Below are 21456 nucleotides of genomic sequence, written 5' to 3'. Positions count from 1 at the left end.
TTAAATAATAATATTAATAATAATAATAATATTAGTATTAAAAGAATATACAATGCGCAATTTAATATTTTGTATAATAATTCAAAATTGACATGATAAAAAAAAAAAGAAGTAATATTAATTGTATTATTAACGTATTATCACCAATGCTTTCTTTAATCTTACAATTTGAATAAGAATTAAAAGAACGTTTTGAAAAAAAGAAAAAAAAACAAATAAAGGAAAAAAAAGCAGTGCGTTCACTCACAAATTCTACGTTTCTAAATCCTCTTTGCAAGTCTCTCATTAATTTTACGACATACATTATTTCATTTTAAGTTAACTACATTTGCCATAGTCAGTCGGTCGTTTGTATTTATTCATCCTTCATCTTCACTTTTGTATTTTTCTTCTTCTTTTTTTTTCTCTCTCTCTCTCTCTCTCTTTCTTTCTCTTTTCACGATTTTTCTTCGCTGATAAGCGAAAAACGACGGAAAAAAAAACAAACGAAAGAAATAAATCAATTAAAAAATCAATCCTGGGAGAATGAGAAAAAAACAAAAGAAAAGAAAAAAAAAAAAAAAATGTAGAACGAAATACAAACGGAAAATAATGTAAAAATAAATGATCATTCAAGAGGAGAAAAAAACAAACTTCTCTCGAAAATGTTTAAAAATTCTTTTCACATTAATTGTAAGTTAATAATTCTTTGGCGTTATACGACGATATTTAAATTACGGTTTTACATATAATACCCTTTCTTATTCTCTTATTCTAAGCGAAACAACGAATTATTATTAGGCCCGTTTTTAATCGTAAAATCCAACGAAATGTTTCTCATTATTGAAGGAAGGGGAAAAACACAAAAAGAAACATATATATATATAATAACTTAAATTAAAGCTTAAAACGAACGACGGTAAAGTAAACTAAGGTTTAACGTTTAAGATTTCCAACATAATTTTATTATATACTTCTTTGTACGTTTCTTGTACAAGGCTCCAGTTTTGTCGGTTTTACTTTTTTCTCTTTTTCTTGTCCCAATGTTTTTATTAATCTTCATCTTATTCTTCTGTTTTTCTCAATCTATTTATTTATCTAATCTAATCTAATCTAATCTAATCTAACTTTCTTTCTCTCTTTTCTGTGTTTACCTTTTTTTGCTTCTTTATTTTAATTCTCCAATGCCAAAAACCCCCCGACGAATTATTATTTATATAATACAACACATTTTGTTTGCCTTCATACATAAAATAATCATACTTTTTCTCTCTCTCTCTCTTTCTCTTTTTCTTTCTATTGAAATAATACAATTGACAATAAATTAAGAATTAAAAGAGAAGGAAGGAAAAGAAAAGATAATTAGAAAGTATAATAATAATAATAATTAAGAATATTTATGATAAAAAGATTGAAATTAAAAAAAAAAAAAAGAAGAAAGGATTTTTCTAACGGTGTTGTTATCCTTTTTTTTTTTTGTCAACAAGAGATCTCTTCTTTTTAATGTATAAATAATAATATCACAACACGAATCCAGTTAAAAATCGATGCTAAATGTACAATCTTCAATAAACAAAGATTGACAATAGCATCGATCGATTACCATATTATACCGTTTTATTATTCGTGTTTTCATTCGTGAAGATTAATATTTCGTCTCGAAAATTTCTTCCTTTATTATTATTATATTATTAATGGTTTTAATGTGCACACAATTTTTCATCTTTTCTTTTTTTTTTTTTTTTTTTTTTTTTTCGTTATATACAAGTAACGAAGGGATGCTCGGTTTAATTCGATTTTTGCTGTTTTTTTTTTCTTTTTTTTTTTAAATATCATTTTACCGAGTAATCGTTACTCAATAAAATAATATAAAATAAGAAATAATATCGTGCACGTTAAGTTAAGTAAAAAAAGAAAGAAACATTGGAGACGATTTAAATGTATATTTTTTTGTTATATATGTATACAGTGGAACCTCTCCAGTTATCTGAATAAATTATCTCTATTATTATCTAAACACTGTTGTAATAATCGGAACAATTATGTTCGTTTTTCAAATTAAATTCAGATATACTGAAAATGATTCTACTCTATACGCACACATTACACGTACGTACAAATATACGTTCGTCGTTTTTAAGAGTATCAGACCGATGAAAAATCTACAATCTTCGAGAGAACATTTATAGTAATATAATCACAATCATAATAATAATAATAATAAAAATAATAATACTAATAATAAAAGCGAGTTAAAAGTGAGGAAACGAAAAATCAAAGAGAAAAAGAGAATAAATTAGCACCAAGCAAACAAAAATTGAAGAGAACGATTTAGAAAAAGTTGATCATTCTTTGTGCTTCGAAAAAAAAAATATATATATATATATATAAATAAATAAAAAAATAAAGAAAAACTATTAATTGTAAAAAATCAGTGTTTTAGTAACATCGAATTATTGTTTTAAAAAAATCATATTGTCATCATTTTTTGAACAATAATAATTATGAGTAAAATCATCGATAATAACCTTAATCATTTTGAAATCACATCATACTTGTTTCACGATAAATTCGTTTTCCTAACTTACTAGCGGTAAAACTTTGTCTTCTTATATACAATAATTATATGAGCAGCCTTCGTGTTTTTTCACAATAGATTTTTTTTAAGCAATCATTTTAGGTGATCGAAGAGATCGCACTCATGTTCGATCAATGTAATTCTTATCATCATCATCATCATTATCATCCTTATCATCATACAAGTATTGAATTATATTGCTCTCCTACGATCATCGAATACATAAACGATTGATCGATAAATTATTTTGTGTGATATCTTTATTTTGTTTTATTATTATTAATATTTATATATACTTTTTTTCTCGTTATTCTTTTTTTTTTTTTTTTCATTTTTGGTTTACTCGACACATTCCCATTGTTTAGACTAAAAGATATTTTTGTTCTGTCACTATATATGATCATTGTGATCGATACTATAAGGATTTGTATGTACTGTACTGATAGAGAGGATTATTAGGACTCTATTTAATAATGATTATTAAAAATATTAATACTTTGCTGTCCGATCAGATTTTTTGTTAATTTTGATATCTAAATATTAATCGATATAGAATTAGCAGTGATACTTTGTTTAACTTAAACATAGAACGATAAATTAAATTCGACGTAAATAATTGTGGAGGAAATTAGAATATTAAATTCAATTAAGTAAATTCATTACAAAATCTCATTAATCTTATTAGAACTTATTGACAAACAAAAAAAAAAAAAGAAGATTTTATTTTATAAATGCGTGAAGATACTGAAGTTGAAAATGAGAAGACGCCGGACTGCAAAGAATTAAGTATTTATCAAATAAAATAAAATATATATAATTATATATGTGGATGTGTAGGTGTGTATGAGTATACGTAATTGTACATATACACATACCATGCATGTTTTAATTGGAAATAAAGTGTCGCACAGATGAGAGCACTGTGTATAATGTGTTTTGTGTTAAATAGCACGAACAATGTTTCAAGTTTTCTAATCGGACAAACAAACAAATGAATGAATGAATGAATGAATGAATAAACCAATGGAATCATTTTTGCTGCCAACGAATCAATACACCTCCATTAATCTGCTAAGATCCTGACTACTACACGTTCAACTTATCGTTAGCACGACGGCTAATCGAATGGAACGAAAAGAGAAGGACAAAAAGAAATTAAAAAAGAAAAGGAAAAAGAAAGAAAGAAAAAAATAGAAAGATGATTTTTACAAAAGACCACCTTTGCGTCCAAAGAATAGTGAACTGATGGAACCTAGGGCGGTTTGAGTAATGGACTCTCTGGTAACTGGTGTTGCAATATTAGCCGCTGCCATAACTTTTCCTAAATCTGATCTAGTTGGTTTACTACTACCATCGCTATCTCGTTTATCTTGAGTAGCAAACGCACATTCTAAAATGAACGATCTCATTGGCGAATCTAAACTAGAATTAGCAGAGGACATAACTGAAGAACCACCATCGTCGTCATCGTCCATCTTATTTCTAGGATCGTCGTCATTCATATGACGTTCCAACGTTGGTTTTGATCTAAATTCAGAGGAAACCGAGGATGAGGATGACGAGGATGTGAACAATCTTTCCTGACTGACGCTCGAAGGCATCGATCCTTTGAGAAAGGTCAGTTGTGCCATTGGACTCTTCATCGAACGTCGCGTATACAAAGCACCCTGAAGTGCCAACGGTGAGATCGAGGAACCACCAGTTGTCGACATGATAGCATCTATTCCTATTCTTTCAAGTTTCTCGACCAATCGTATTCCCGAAAGTGCTTTTTTCTCGGATCTTGAAAGCGACGGTTTTGATCTCGTTCTTTTGTTAGGTTGTGATTGAGTGGAGGATTCGGTACTGAATGTACGCTTCAACAATTCAGCTCCGCTACTTAACAGACTGAAAGATAGAGAAGTATTTTCTTGTTGCGACGTTGCAGGTGGTGGTGATGTGGATCTCGTTGCTGGTGGACTAGCGTCTGGGCTATTACAAGGCGTAGCCGTCGGTATGAAGTTTCTTTCACCGTTAGGTGTCGCCCCGCATGAAGTACCTACGCAGGAAGGTGTTACAGCCTTGATTCCTCTTTCATTGAGCATCTTGGCCAAGCCGAGTGTAGTCGAGAAAGTCGAGGTAGAATTACTCCTGCTACGAGTTCTAGGACTATTCTTTCCAGAATTTCCAGCGCTACTTGGCGCCGTTGCTACTCTACTACCAACGATACTTGGTGTCACGCTCGTATGCTCGTCCGGATGAAGTACCGTGCTATTCGTAAATGTATACACCGAGCCTGTATCTTGGAAGAGTTTACCAGGATTCGCGTACTCCTCGTCTTCCTCTAGATCCGACAAAGTAAAGGTCAATAAACCGATATCTTCAAGGCCACGTCCACCACGTGTTCTAACACCTGGTCTATCTTCCAATAATCCACCTAAAGTAGGCGTAGCTAATCGTGACCAATGATGTAGCGTTTGCGAACCCTCCATTGGCTTTACTATCTGTAATTTCTCTGGAACTCTCCAAGCGTTTCCGGCATTAGCACTGAAACCGCTTAAATTACCACTACTACCAGTTGACATTATACTGTCAGGTGTTCGACAACCAAACGGTAAAAAGTTTGGCGGTGAATGTGCGATACCACCATCGTAATCATAGTTGTATCCAGCACCAGTACTCAGACATGCTCGTCTTGTTAGCACCTCTGCAGGTGTCAATCGACGTAGAGCTGCTTCCAAATCGGCTGCACCCGGTGCACCAGGCACTCCAATCCTTTGTGGTCCTCTGTTAACAAAGACAAACATAATAAACACTTATTAGAAATCATTTTCTCATAGACTATTTTATACGTATTTACTATGATACATACGGATAATCATCAAACTCAGTGAAAAGGGAACCTTCGCTCTCACTATGACCGGTAGAATCAAAACTTGGAAAACCAAAAGATACATTAGATTTAACTTGAGTACAACTCATACGTGGACCCATCGAACCGCTAGATAATGTTGATGTTGTCATAGAACCTATACGAGGAAATTGATTCATATCTGCACTAGAGTACGACGCTCGCGAAGCACAACGAACCGTTTCGAATACTTTCTTATAGGTTGGCCTAAATCAAATAGAGAAAACAAATTGTCATCGTTAAATAATACATTAATAATACACACACGTATATGAAAGTATTTAAGAATGACGACGACATTTTATAACTTACGTTCGATCGGTAATGATGCCAGAATCAAGACTCAATTCCGAATATAGAGAAGATTCCAATTCCGAAGCTATCGAGTCTGGTTGTGGTGCAGCACCCATCGAAGGAAACAGCGATCCACCTCTTACGGTTGGCATTCCACGTTTTCTTTGTTTACGCAACTGTTCTTGCGTTTCAGATAGCAGATTAACAACCTAAAAAAAAAAACCGAAAGAAAAAAAATAATTCATGAGGTTTAGTCAAATTTTGAATTCCTTTTATCATTAAAGTACCACCATTGTACTTTGATTACTGGTCAAAGGCGTGCCCCGCAAGTGTACTCGAATAATATGTTGACAAATATATTTCTCGGTTAAAAATGAATATATAAATTACGAATAGTAATACCTCAGCATATCGTTCTTTAAATTCCGCAAGTTCACTAGCAAGGGTGTTCTGATTATCTCTGGTAATGACTAGAGTCGCACCGACCTCATCATGCTCGGCCAAGAGTTGAGCTAACCTGAGCTCAGTTTCAGCTAATTTAGCAGTCAGGCTAATTATTTGTTCATGCTGTAACCTATTTTCTTCTTTTTGTCGACCAAGCTCATCGGCCATATCGTCCACCTCCATATTGGCATTTGCTGTTACATCATGATGAAAACACGATTATTTTATTTCAATACATTATTATAATTAAACTTAAACGTTTATATTGAAATAATAATTACAACTAACCGAGTTGAGAAGCAATGTCCTTTACAAGGCGGGCCTCTTGTTCCTCGGTATCGTTGGTCTCGCTTATCAACTTGGAAAATTCATTACGTAATTGTTTGTTCTCATCTTCTAAGGTACTTATCTTCCTTTGCATCATGTCCAAATTGATACCACGTAAACCCGTTGGTGTACCACTTTCTGAGCTCGACTCGTCAACGTCGTTTGTAAGAATTTGAATGAGTTCGGTTTTCTTGTATAATTCATGATTCAATTGTGTGATCTTTTCGTTTGCCTCTTTCAAATCTGATTCTAGGGCGTTAACAGTACTCTCAAGTTTTTGATTGTGCGTCAGCAGTTCCTTACCAATGCGTGCCGTCAATTCCAAATCTTTTTCTTTCTACAAGATGATAATAATAACAGTTAACAATAATATATAGGATACTTTTTATTTGCTAAAAATGTTAATGTTGTTAACCAATTAAGGCTGTGATCGTTATAGATGATAAAAGTAATATTTTGTATTATCATTTCATTTAATTATACATTTTTGTTCAAGAGATTCACTATAGTTTACTGAATAAATTAACAAATGTTTAAATACTTGTTTCCATATGACGAAATATACTTTTTTTTAATCAATCACATTATTAATTGGTTAAAGTTTAAATCTGTATTGTTCATTTTTGTGTTAAAGCTTTTTTTTCCTTTTATCTTACTTCTTCCAGAAGCCTTGTAACTGCCTCAATGTCATTATAGGTCTTGGTCATTTGGCTCACACGGTCGCTGCATAGAACTAGAAACAAATAATAATTTCATTCGACTTTTTGATGCATGCAGTTTTACCAATTACAATAAAACCACATGTTTATATGCGTATAAAACTAAATACAACGTGTAAACGAATAATATTGAATATTAACAAATTGTGTTATACATTGGGGTGACAAATGTTTGCAGAAAATAAAATCAATTTGATATCAAAATGCGAAGAGGCTGAAACAAAGATTTGACGTGCAACAAGAATAATAATAATAATATCTACTGTGTGATTATATAAGATCTGAATTAAGATGATATATTAAAAATTAAATTTAAAAAAAGAAAACAAACAACAAATCATTTCAATATTGAGAGTTAAAAAACGTACGAAACTCCTACGAGCTTTAGAACATTTCTTCGGATGCACTTTTATATTGAATAAATTACGTGACGTATAATATCAATTTTCTTCTCGTTCATCGCACGTGTGATCAAAGAAGAAAAAAAAAATCCGATTATACCTAACTATTAATATCAAGTATAGCAACGGGTCATTAAGCAATTTTACGTATATACCGTTTATAATTATCAACCTTTGACCATAGTAATATAAATCAAAACCCATAATATTATCAATGATTTCAATTACTCAGATAAATATTATTGCTAATTGTTTTTAAAAATATACCTTGATTATCATCCCCGGTATTATTAATAATCGAAGAAGAAGAAGTAGACGAAGAAGAAGATGATGATTTTCTATTTCGCATAGTAAATACGCTAAAAGTACGGGACAACATGTTGTTGTCGAGACGATTAAATGTATATTAATAATTTATCACGATGAAATATTCAACAAATGAACTTTATATGCCAGACAAATGAGTTTTGACCTGCCCAGACTGCCCATGTAAACATGAATGTTCCCTACCCCACTACTCGTTTATAGTTGTCCAATATTTACATTGTCCCTCGTTCACAAACAATTCATCAACAAGTTGATAATAAAATACACTTAGGAAAAAATCACTTGTTATAATAATAGGGAGACAAGATATTAGTTAAAAGATTATTTTAACAAGTAGAATGTGATCCATAAAATCCGTCAGATATCTCAGAGTGTTGATGGTGTTGTAACTGAACTGTTAGGTTCGTCGTTCCTTTCTCAAAAGAAAATTTGAAACTTGTAGGACGGATAGCGTGTTGGTAGTATAGTAATCCTACTAACTGGACGAAACGTGAGAAGATGTAAGAGAGTTGAAAGACGCGCTTGGGTGAATGCACGGAACCAACCAACCAATCAAACCCCACCCCCTCCTACCCTTAAGGCGTTGTGTTGTTGTAGGATTTGTGTGTTATTTGTCTCTTCCCTGTTTTCTAAGTGAAGTCTACTATTATAATATCACCAGCAACTCTACTACCGGCAACATATCTGAATAAACTACTCTCTTGCATCCTATCGATCCACGGGAAACTGTAAGCCAAGTTATCGGCGCAGACGCATCATCATCTTCTTCTACATAGGCGTCATAGTAACCAGGTGAATGTATAAGCACGTGTTGAAAACTCATCAGTATCATCGACAACATGTTAAACACGTGTGTCTCTATATGTTTATGTATGTGTATGTATGTGTTCAGGCCAGTTTATATATTTTGATATATAGAATTTGGATAATTTATTTATTTATTATATTATATATAAGAATTTTATTATCTTTAGCATTAATTTCAATAAAGGAAAATAATATCGAGTAGTAAAAAAATAAATGTATATTTTTTTATTTGCATATCCATGAATATACGGGGCCTCCCCTCCTGTGTGTTAGTTTTATTTATATTCATATTTTTCAGTTCGTAGAATCAAACGAGTATTGTATATTTTATTTGTCCATTGTTTGAATTGTATTATTATTATTATTGTTATTATTGTTATTAGGATTTAAAAATATATTTTTAAATATATTTATTATATTAAAAATTCATTTATATATCTAAATGTATATACGTATCTATGGATTCATTTTTAAACTTTTGAAACAGAAAGATTTGTTAATGGATATTTGATTAAATTTTATCGAACAGATTCCAGAACAAAAAATTGATAAAAATAAAATTTGACATGTAAAACTACTATTGGGAGGAAAGAAAAAATTTATTTTTGTGTTTTCGAACCTTCACTTTTCTTTTTTTTTTTTCTTCTTTTTTAATAGGAAAGAGAATAAAACCTTGTTTAAATTCCAACGATTGCAACAGATTCAGTTTCTAAAAAAAAAAAATTGGACTGTGACCGTAAGAGATGGCCATCGAAAACTAGTCCCTGATGTTTTTCTTCCTACACTATTATTATTATTATTATTATAGTTTGTTATGGCTTTCCCTTTGGGCATCGGTATTTTTCTTCCTTTTCTTTTACCTGAACGAACCAGTATGACCGGTGGAAGATCAAGAATCACATCTTATGATGCATGGGGTCTAATACCATCGTCATCATGTTTTTTTTTTTTTTTTAAATCAAAGTAAACTACTATATTAGCTACGATTCTCCTTGACATTATTTTTCGGTCTTTTCGTTTCTTGAAATCCTCGAAATGGAATTTCATTAAAAAATTTGAATACCACATTAATAATTATTGCATAATTTTTTCATACATATTTTCGTATAGGTTTATTTATTTGTTTCTTTTTCCAAACATATATCATTGAAATTCTTATCCAAACGCAATGAATTTTTTATTTTTTTTTTTAGAATTTGTTTTATTACTATAATTAAATTTAGAAAAAAAGAGAAAGAAACAATAATAATAATAATAATAATAATAAATTTTGTGTAGAATTATTTGTTCTAATTTTTTTTTGAAAATAAAACCACACAAATGTTTATTTCTTGTAAAATAATGTTCGATTAAATAATATTCGATTAATGTTAGTAGCCCCATAACGCGACACAACGTGCAAACAAATCATTTGAAAGACATTGAAAATCGGTTAAAATGTAGTACTTATCTCATTTTGTCACCAGAACCAGTTTCGATATACGGTTAATCTAATAGGATTGGAATCCGTGCGAATATTCCAAGTAAGGGGAGAGAATGATTCATTCTTCTGACGGGGGACCCATTCTCGCGACTATGATCGAAAATAATCTCAAAGAACAATGCACGAATCGATTTAACACACACACGCACGCACGCTTATAACCATCAACCATGAAAAAACCGATTACGTTTTTCTTATATTTTCTTATATATATATTTTTTTTTTTCTTATCTTACTTAGAAAATATCGTATGTGACGTATTTTATTTATCGCATGAGTACAAAATTGCATAAGTTAACCGCGCGTTTCTTTATTTATTTTTTTTTTTTTATTTTTGTCCACGTAAGAGAACATTTTTACCAATAAAAATTTTAACGACGTTGCGTAATATGTTTTTTTTTCTTCTGCTTCTAACAATTTTATGCAACTGCAATTATTCATTAAAGTAACATCGGGGAAATCATGTATATAATAAATATATAAATGTGATCAGAGAGTAATTGTAAAAATAATCAATTCGTTTATATATATACATTAAAATAATTTATAATATAAGATAAATAAAATAAAGACATGATTTTTCTATTTCTCTTCTTTTAATTATTTAACTGATACAATCTCGTCGCAATTACTGGCACAAACGTATAATAAATAATTACAAAATAATTTACTTAAAAATAAAAAACAAAAAAAAACAAAAGACAAAAGTGAGAGAAATTGCAATAGTGAAACAAAGCATTTGGTATATTTACAGTGACACGTGCTAAAAAAGTATGACAAGCATGCTTGTATATGTGTGCGTGTGTGTGCGTCAAATGTGTCTACATCTCTAAAAAGAAAAAAAAAAAAAAAAAAAAAAAAAATAATACGTGTAAAATATATATTTATTTTTTGTTTCTCGTTCGACAAAACGAGTATATTACTTTTTACCAAGCAGCGTTAATTCTAAAGCAAAAAAAAAGCATTGAAATTACATGATAAAGATTAGGATTGTTAGCTAAGACGAGAACGCAGAGACGAGTTTTCATTTAATTAAAGGTGCGAATGAAGAAGTATGAGAATAACTTTACGATCTTCTCACGTTTTATCACTCAACGAGATATTGAAGATAAATTAAGTAACGATAAAGGGAGGAAGAGGGGGGAGGAGTCGAAGCTCTTTTATGCGTTTTTTTTTATAGTGCCAGACGTATCCGCCATATTTTTTTTATAGTTTTTCCTTCAACGATGATGGTCCAAGGAAAATCCTTTCTTTAATTATTATTAAATAAATATAAATGTAATTTATTCATTTAATATACACACTACTTGTTTTGTGTTACGAATTTCTAACTTTTTTGTTTTGTTTTTTCTATAACAAATATAAATTATAATATAACATATATTTGTTTTGTAAAATATTAATATCTCATATAATTTATAAAAGAAATATATTAAAATATGCATTTTTTTTTTTACACAGGTGAGATGAATATTTAGTCAATATAAATTCAAGTTCAAAAATTGAATATGCAAATCTATTATTTCAATGAAATTATTTAAATATCCTTGTTTCTTTTTCTTTTTTTTTGGTCAACTGTGTAATATTAAAATCGCGTATATATAATTTATTATTCACTTTCCGACGAATAACGTTTCAATGCAAAATATCTCGAGTTGTTCGTGACGTACGCAATAAGAATAAGGAAAATCTGTGGTTGGTTCTGTCGTGAGAGAGAATGACAAAATAAAAAGAGAAAAGAATCCCAAGGACACACTGACACGAGGTTACTATTACTATTACTACCATCATCACCTGTGATCATGTCAATTTTTGTTATCTTCTTCTTAGTATTAGGCCTTAAAGCAAGTATTAGTTTTGGCACTATATAAATAAGGAAAAAACAAAAGTAAACTAAACAGGACGAATGAATCAAACTTGATTACATATTCTATGCAAAGAAAAAAAAAAAAAAAGAACGAACTCTCTTTGATTAACAAACGTGCAATCATTTGTACAAACTTAAATCACGTGAATTAACGTGTGACAAGAATGATCTTTAATAGAAAAAAAATAAAAAATAAAAAGTAGAAGAAGAAGAAAACTCGTCTCGTCACGTTGAAGAAAAATATCAACAGATCATAGATTGATCGGTTTTATTTTTTCTCTTTCTTTGAATCATTTTTGGGATAAAAAAAAAATATATATATGTATATATATCCAGGATTAATCATTTAAATTTATCACTCAAAAAAGTGTCCATCGTAATACCGATTTCCATAAAATGTTTCCTACAAAAATGTTTGATCTTGAATGCATAAGAATTATATTATTTTTTTTATTAAATATATATTCAACAACATTATCGAAACGTTTATCAAAACATTATTAATTTAAACTTTTCGTATATAAACCACTATTGAGATATTTAATTTCAAAAATAGATATGCCTTGCAGTTAGTTTCCATAATGTAAAACCTTTTGCAATTCTAATACCGAAATAAATGTAATATTCATAAATTTGAGAACAACAACAAAGAATATTTAACACTAGAATATTTAAAAAAGTTTTCGAAGTAAGTTACAAAAATACGTCCATTATTTAAAAATGATGATGAAGGGAGGGGGAGGTTTTTTTTCCAAATGAACGTCATATTTGAAAAAATCCCATTAAAATTGAACCAAAACTTGAAACCTCGATTAAAATTTATATAAAAAAACAGAACTGAAAATATATTTGTGAAAAATAATTTAGCATGATTAATCCTTGTTATATATATAAAAAAAAAAACTTAAAAATGGGCGAAAACTTTAAACGAGATAAAACGATTAGCTCTAAAAATTGTATCCCCCCCCCTCCCAAAAAAAAACTGGAAAATATTCGTGAAAAATCATTTAATATGATTAACTCCTGTCATATATATATAAATATAATTATTGAACGGATAGAAGAAAATATGCGTTTTGTTTTGATAGGATAATATAGTACTGACAGGATATGCAAGTGCAGGGTGTGTCGGTTGGCGAACCAAGAAGAAACAATGGCGTCCCTTCGACACAACTTTTGCAGTCCCAGCAGGGCGCGCTGATTCTAGTTGTAGGCACATCGTTAGGTACTGAACCAGTTTGCGAGTAGTATGTCTCGAGACGAAGTACCCTAGCAACTTCGTTTTCATAGTTATCCGAAGTTGTATCAAACTCGGATGAAATTGATGACGTTGAAGGTCTGATGTCCTCATCGTATTCGTAAGGATCATCATCCTGGGATTCTTCTTCCTCTTCCTGTTGTTGTTGTTGAGGTTGTTCTTGCCGTTGTTGTGATTGGTAATGATGATGATAAGGATGATGATGATAAGGATGATGATGAGGATGATGAGGAAGAGGAAGATTCGAAGAGGTTGCTTCCTCTTCGATTTCCTCCAGCTTGGCACTCCAGTTTTGCTTTTCTAATTCTTCGTCCTCCAGGGTACACCAAAAGAGGCCCTACACGGACCAACTCCAACACCAAAAACTACCCCCATACCACCATTTCATTACCCAATTCGCAAGCCCATATTAGTTACATTAATATCTAATACTTATCGTATATATATATATATCGTTATTGATCAATTTAATAAGAGATTATATTTATTATTTTTTTTATTAGGCTTTTACATATGTGTTTATTATTTAATCAACATAATTGGTCACAATTAACTTGGATAGTGGAATCTTATAAATTTGTGATCAAAGTTATTATTTAATTATCGATATTGTTTTATTATTATTTTTTCGAATCGTAATATCAATATTTAAATATGTTTAATATTTATTTTTGTTCAATTTGATAAATAATAATAATAATAATAATATAAACGTTGGGGGTTGTTAGAAGTTAACGAGCGTATAAAAGTCTATTATAAATGATCATAAATGTAATAGAATATGCGTGTTGCATCGGATTGTAAAGTTAAACCGAGTTTTAATGTTAACGACAGAGATATATTAGTGGTTTATTAATTCCCCATGTATCATGAAAATATTGTTGCGAGTATATTCCACGATCTGATTATGACGATATTGAATTTCAATAATCTAACGTTTTTTTTTCTTCCATCTCACCGCTTATAATTTTAAAATCAAAACTTTGAGTTTATTTTTAATCCATCTTTTTTGCTTCTTCTTCTTCTTTTTACCTAAATTTTTAATTAATATCAATTATCTAAAAACACGTCTTGACGTAATAAGAATGACCCTATTTCACGTGATTACAGATTCAAATTACTTTTACTTCCGTGTGGAGTGATATACCAACATGATATCATATAACTATATATATATATGTATATATATGTGCATATATACTTCTTTGACGATCGATATCGTATGTAATGTAAGAACTGATGCAATTTACTCATAAAATTAACGGTTTTTGATCAACTATGATAAATTAGATTAAATTAAAAATAAATAGATTTTCTTGTCTCAAACGATCTTCCAGTTTACATTAAGGATTTTTTTTTTGTATTAATAAACGTGGTAAACCACTACCATTAAATCACGAAATTGATACAAGTTTGAAAACGTGATCAAATTAAATGCATTTAAGAGTTATAGTTAAAAAGAGAGAAAAATATTTTCAAACAAACACAAAATATATGACATCGATATTCGTGTGTAATTAATAAATTAATACAAATGTGTATATGTATTTTTTTTTTGTATTATTCCAAATTAAAAAAAAAAAAAACCAAAAAAAGAAAATGTGACAAAATTAAATATATTTAATAATTTGTAGTTATAACATTTTTGTTTTATAGAAAACTATATAGAAAATTTATGAGATCATTGAGCTATGTATATATAACATATTTATATATTATTTAAAAAAGAAAAAAAAAAAATCATTTTTAGTTTATTTTTTATTATGATAAGAGTATTATCCCGAAAGAAAACAAAGGTGCAGACGATACAGGTAATTATTGATTTTCCTCGAGGGGGTAGTAGCTCGAGTCTTGCATAAGACTTTGCACCAACCAAACTGATTGTATGAAATCCATGAAGCCTTTTTCGTGTTTTAAATAGACACGGTATTAATAATATTGGGAAGAATCAGACTGATTAAAAATCGGGCCTTTTTTTTTTACACGCGAATCAACTCTACGTATACGTACACATAAACATACGCATATGTTTTATAATACGCATAAATGATCTTTCTAAGATTATCTCGTAAACTTTTTTTTTTATACATATCTATCAGGCTGCATAATAATGTAGTATATTAATAAACAGATAAAAAGAGAGAAGGAAAAAAATAAAGTTAAAGGTTATTTGTCACGATCTTTGGAGACTCCAGCATGAATAAAACACACAACTTAAAAAAAAAAAAAGAAAAAAAAATTTTAACTTATTGTTAGCCTCGTTCGTTGCCTTAAAAACAGATCGTTGTAGTGTACACATACATGAATATATATATATATACACATACATATACAATTTGTAAGTTTTTATGTATATGCACAAAACACTTACAAAATATATGTATCATATTTCAAATAATACTCACAAAACAATATGCAACAACGATGTCAAGGATCGTCAAGGATCGTCAAGAAACGTTTTTTGTCTTACCCCCCCCCCCATTTGCCACCACACGGTCAAGTACACTATAAATTGTGCATTTTTCTTTTATTTCTTCACGTTCGATTGATTCTAAAACTTTGTCATATTTTTATTTTTTATTATTATTATATCTCGTTTGTGAAATTCACGTCGACTATAAATTGTCTTTATTGAATATAAATAATCGAACGTATATTAATAAAAATAATTGAGCTAGTAAATCTTGCAAAAGTATGAACATTCTTTGTGATATGAATATTTTTTTTCTTTTCTCTACGGCTTTGAATTCTTATCGTTTTGTTATTTTTTTCTCTCCAATGTTTTAACTCTAGTTGCGTAAGAAAAATATTAAATAGAAGAGAAGAGATTAATAGGAATATATTAAAATTCTTATCGTCATACGCTACAAATAAACATTCGTAAATGACTCATACGAAATATATAAAGCGCATCACATCGTTAAATTGACGTTGTTAAGTATCTCTCCTGTCTGGAGATTAATCTTCGTTGCGACGAATAAATTCCAATTCATGAACTTTATCAAATGCGTTTTTTTTAAAAAAAAAAAAAAAAAAATGAAAACGATAATAAAATTATTCGTTAATAAGAATAAGGGACACCCAAATATGCGCGCGCGCGCGTTTTTGGAAACAGGGGGTTGCAATTTCAATCCCGCGATTTCGTGAGGGGGTAATATTATCTTAAAACAAAAGCTACCAAGAGTTTCGACCAATCAGTGTCGTTCTTAAACTACTCACCGGCCAATCATCGATGGCAACGACATCGATGCACGATGACAAGATTATTTGCGAGCCGGTGCAACACGCATTACATATAAATATTGAAGTTTTATACTTTTAAAAACTATATATATAGATAAATAATAAGAATAATTCAAATAAATATATATATAGATAGATAGATAAATATATTTACCATTCAATAACGAAGTATCGTTCAAAATGCGATCCTTAATCGCGTGTATTAAAATATATGTATATATATCAATCTTTGAGGATATCGCACCGAAGATTAAAAGTAGACATTCTTGAAAACACTGCAATAACCTTCAAACTTGTTTCAATGGCTTTTTGCCAATGACGTTTATCCTGTTTGCGTTTACGATAAAAACTAAGCTTCTTTGAATGGCACGATACTGTGCTAACTGGAAATGATCACCGTTGGAAGAGATCATCAGAACGTAGTCCGAAACGTTCCACGACTGGATCAATCCGCCATGTTGCCTTTCAATCTATCCCTCCTTTATGTTCTTCTCTAAAGGTTACACCTTTCTCACGGCAGATGTCGTTACTTTCTATACCGATAGGTCGGTATTTTACCGACCGAATAAAAACATCCCTCCTCCCTGTTTTTTCTCTCTCTCTTTTTCATTCTTTTTCCTAAACGTTCGATAGTTTATTTTACTTGCACAATTTTATTTTATACTTTTTATAAAAAGAGAGGAAAACAAATTCGTTTATTTTAATTTCACGTTCCTCGTTGGATAACGGTATATTTATGTATTATGAAAATAATTTGATAAGTTTTTTTTCTCTCTCACTCTCTCTCTCTCCCCTCTTAAAAGGGCGTTCACAGGTCGATCTTGAAGGGCTTAAAGAGAATCTACAACTTTGTGACCTATTGCATGTATGCCACCCAACTACGCATCGATCCATTCAACGTTTGAGTTTTCCTGACATTTGTATGAATGAATCGCACATGAAAATAGATCGGTTTTATATTATACTAACCAGGGATAAAACTTCGATTTATATGTCAGCTATTTTAGGGTACTGAAGAATAATGAATTCTTCTCTATTTTATTTTTTTTTCTTATGTTTAACTAACATAAGAATAATTTTCGCGTTTATACAACACTCGGCGTGTTTAAATTTAGATCTTTTGTAACAAAGATAGCGCATACACTTATAATATCCGCGATATAATTATTATAAAAATACTCTATATAGAATATCTTTTATATTTTTATAAAGAAAAATTATTTAACACATATTACACCACAATGCGATAAAATATTATTATTATTATTTTGATTTCGCGAAATTTTGGCGGGAAAAGAGAATATAATTTGTATTTTGAATCGATCATCTGGGTTCATTGTCCTAAGCGCCTCTTTCTTCTCGTTTAATAAAACATTACGATTATTATTGTCTATATTTTTCATTCTTTCAAGTCGACACACGTAAAAACTTTGTATAGCAATCGATATCGATCATATGAACGTTAAAAGAACGTGAGTGGCATGACACGCGTTTATTGACACAATATCTAATTACAATTACAATTAAAGAAAAATAATATGTGTGAGAAATTGTGATATATTATTTTCTCTTGTAATGTCGAGAAGAAATTTCTTACGTAAGAAATATATGAATAAATGTATTTCCGTGCAGAAACAATTATCGCAAAATATTGCAAAAGGGGAAGAAGAAAAAGAAGAAGAAAAATGAATGACAACGATTAAAGCTTGTGTGCAAATACGATTTTGGTTGAACGATAAATATCGACGTGTGATTGGATTAACGGGAGAAGTGAACCGCTAAAATTGTAATAACAAAAAAATAATTGCCGGAAATTCTTTATAAATAGAACAAATAGATATCGAAAGAAAGAAAAGTGCGAATAAGATGAAAGTAAAAGAAGAAGAAGAAGAAAAAAATTCGAAAAAATGTTTACTTCGAAGATCCGAAGAAAAGAAGATTTCTCAAGCTTACAGGAAATATTATAAAGTCGAATTGAATGAGGCAATGGGAATAATGGCGAACGGTAGTTTCGTCGATTATTATGAGAAATACAGTTACCAACCTTCTTATGACAAAATATGCCCCGTGCAACAAATTATAAGAAATTAACAATTATAAGAGATTTTGAATTACATCTCGAAAGTGATGTAAAAACTTTCCTAAGATGATTTATTTACTCGCTTTTATCTATGCTAAAAAGATGAAAGAAGATTACGAGGAGTGAAAATGAACCATCCGCCATCTTGTATAAGAATCTAATTTTTTTTACAAAATATTCAATCAAAGATAAAGAAAAATGATAAAGAATCAAATTTTCGATTTTCAATAAGTAAATTTTGAAATCTAGTCGGACTTTTGATACTGATTGCGAGACATTCGTGGTACATTCGTGTTCAAGGTCAAACGATAAAAATCCTTTATAATTCTAGCGAATATATTTTACGAAAGCGTGTGCATGCGACAGGCGTACGAAAAATGTAATTTACAAATTTTTCAGAGTGTTCACGCGAAATAACACAACAAGGATGTATTATAATTACTTTACAGAGAAATATTCTTTAATGTCACGCAACACACAATCGTCGTATCATAAATAATCAGGAATCATAAACGACTGAGCAGAACTATGAAAATACTAGTCATTTATTATTGCAAATTTTCCATACGAACGAAATTTCAATTATGACGACATGAACTGAAATATTCGTAACATGAAATAGAATGAATATAATACGCGCATAAGAAATATTACACGCGTGTGTGTATGTAAAGAAAAAAAAAAAAAAAAAAAAATAGTTGATAAAATTTAAGGAAATAATTTAGACAGACAGATATACGTTTGCTTCGTCACTTAGCGAGACGCAGTGCAAGTTACAATTACACGGTTACCTGAGCACAGATTACACCTACCATAATCGTAAAGAAAATCGAAAACATTTATTACCACTGCTAGCTAAACCTCTCTCTCTCTCTCTCTTTCTCTATTCTTCTTCAACGTGTCTCTTTTTTTCTTTATTTATCTTGCTATTATTACAATTCATTGACGCCTCATTCATTCGGTAAATAAACGAGTTAAGTTAAATCATCCTAACACGAAATGTCGATAAGATTCTAAAGAGAGACTGAATTGATGATATAATTCTCGATTAATTTAAAACGCTAAACGAATATTTTGTTATCATCCCATTGAATTCGTAAAATTTTAAGCATGGAAACTGATTGCGAGATAAGCTAAGATTTTTTTTTTTAAGACTTTGTTTAACCTATTTAACCCTTTCACGACTGGCGCCGGTTATATACGGCATCCCATGAATTATTAATATTAAATTAGTTAAAAAGAAATTTGCGATAACTGTACACACGTGTTTAATTTAGAACATAAGAAAAAGTTTTCGACACAAGTAAAGTGTATTTATTTGACAACAGAGGAAACATATAATGAAAATTTCAAAAATACGAGACGACATCCTAAACGTTTTTTACGGCGTACACCAACGAGACAAAAATTCATTCATTAATTCCACCGTCGTGAAAAGGGTTGTATAAATATATTCAAAAATATATTACGTAAAACCGAAAAATATAAATTGTCCCAACTTTTCATTTAAACAAATCGCATGATAAAAATCAGAAGTAATCCTACCTCGGTTTAGTAGAAGAGTACGAATGACTCTGATGTAAATTCTGCCATATTTCGTCCTAGCTACGTGAAAGAGAAAATCCGATAGATCCCCGTCGCCCTCGTGAATGTCAGTTTCGGCTAAAACTTCTTTAAGAACTTCGACACGTTCCTCAGGTGTACTTTCGTCAGGTGGTCCAAGTTTTTTTTCCAAATATTCAACGACACCGATGTCATCCCACAACAACAAATCATCTTCCTTATTATCTATCTTATTTGTTTTTCCTTGTATCTCGTTTTTTTTGACACCCCCCCTCCTCTCATCCCTTGTCTCCCGATAACTACTCGTAGCATGATCAACCAGATCATGCCCTGACATATCCAATCCCGCGTAAGAAACGTCCAATGCGAGACTTTCGAACGTTGATTCAGCGGTGGTTGTGGTAGCAATCGGTGGTACAAACCATCTGGAACCACCACCACCACCCCCATCTTTATTACTTTGATTTGGTGGTGCCGTTAAACCCGCTTTTTCTTGGGATTCACTTAAACTCGTGTCGTTCATGTCCTCATGATCCAATTGAATTCCTCTATATCGGGATTTCGGATTGATCCTTCTTTTTCTTCTTATTCTTCTACTTTTGATGGTGCGTAAATTAGTCTTTTTTTTTTTCTTTTTTATTTAATAATTCACTGACAATAACTATGCGTTTAATATTTGTTGTAGTTGTTTCAATTATATTTAAGTTAGTTTTTATTTACAACACTTTTGTTTCTTTTTTTTTATTCACAGTACCCCTCCTATCGATGATTTTTATCAGTCGTTAGTGAGATATTAAATTTTAATCGAACGAGTTTAGCAACTCGAAGATGTTCAGTAATTTCTTCCATCTAAATGTTTCCTATTTTTTTTTTTCAAAACATAAAATTAAAATAAATAAATAATTACGGTCTATTTAATCCGAGTTGAATTTGATCTAAAGATTATCACAAAACCGGTGAACGAAGTATCGGTTATTAGGTTCAATGAACTCTATCGAGAATCGAGAATTCGAAAAAGAACAAATCCGAGATCCTAACAGGATACGCATGATGATGATAACGGAGAATCGAAGGATAACCCCCTTTCCCCAACCCCATTGGTGTTTTACATTCATGTAAGGAACAAATTCAACGAAACGAAAGATTTTCTTGTTGTTTTGTTAAATTCTAAAAACTAATAGGGAAACAAAAAAAAT

General features: G+C 30.4%; 1 protein-coding gene across 9 annotated transcripts in view; it reads right to left on the bottom strand.

Annotated features, from left to right (window-relative positions):
- Window positions 1-2852: 2852 nt before the first annotated feature.
- LOC106789114 (trafficking kinesin-binding protein milt) overlaps window positions 2853-21456 on the bottom strand; it is a 42341-nt gene continuing 23737 nt past the window's right edge. For 2 of the 9 annotated variants that reach the window (XM_014753014.1, XM_014753025.1), the window contains exons 2-8: window positions 20243-21120; window positions 7169-7245; window positions 6474-6849; window positions 6144-6379; window positions 5760-5950; window positions 5409-5654; window positions 2853-5323 (exon numbers count right to left, since the gene is read on the bottom strand). In XM_014753014.1, the coding sequence (XP_014608500.1) occupies window positions 3763-5323; window positions 5409-5654; window positions 5760-5950; window positions 6144-6379; window positions 6474-6849; window positions 7169-7245; window positions 20243-20783 (3228 nt within the window). In that variant the 5' untranslated portion in view covers window positions 20784-21120 and the 3' untranslated portion in view covers window positions 2853-3762. The other 7 variants (XM_014753054.1, XM_014753082.1, XM_014753073.1 and 4 more) reach the window with 7 other exon arrangements.

Source organism: Polistes canadensis, unplaced genomic scaffold (assembly GCF_001313835.1).
Source record: "Polistes canadensis isolate GaletaPanama2010 unplaced genomic scaffold, ASM131383v1 scaffold_6, whole genome shotgun sequence".
NCBI lineage: Eukaryota > Metazoa > Arthropoda > Insecta > Hymenoptera > Vespidae > Polistes > Polistes canadensis.
The sequence above is the reverse complement of the archived record's forward strand: the minus strand, read 5'-3'. Positions and strand labels throughout refer to the sequence as shown.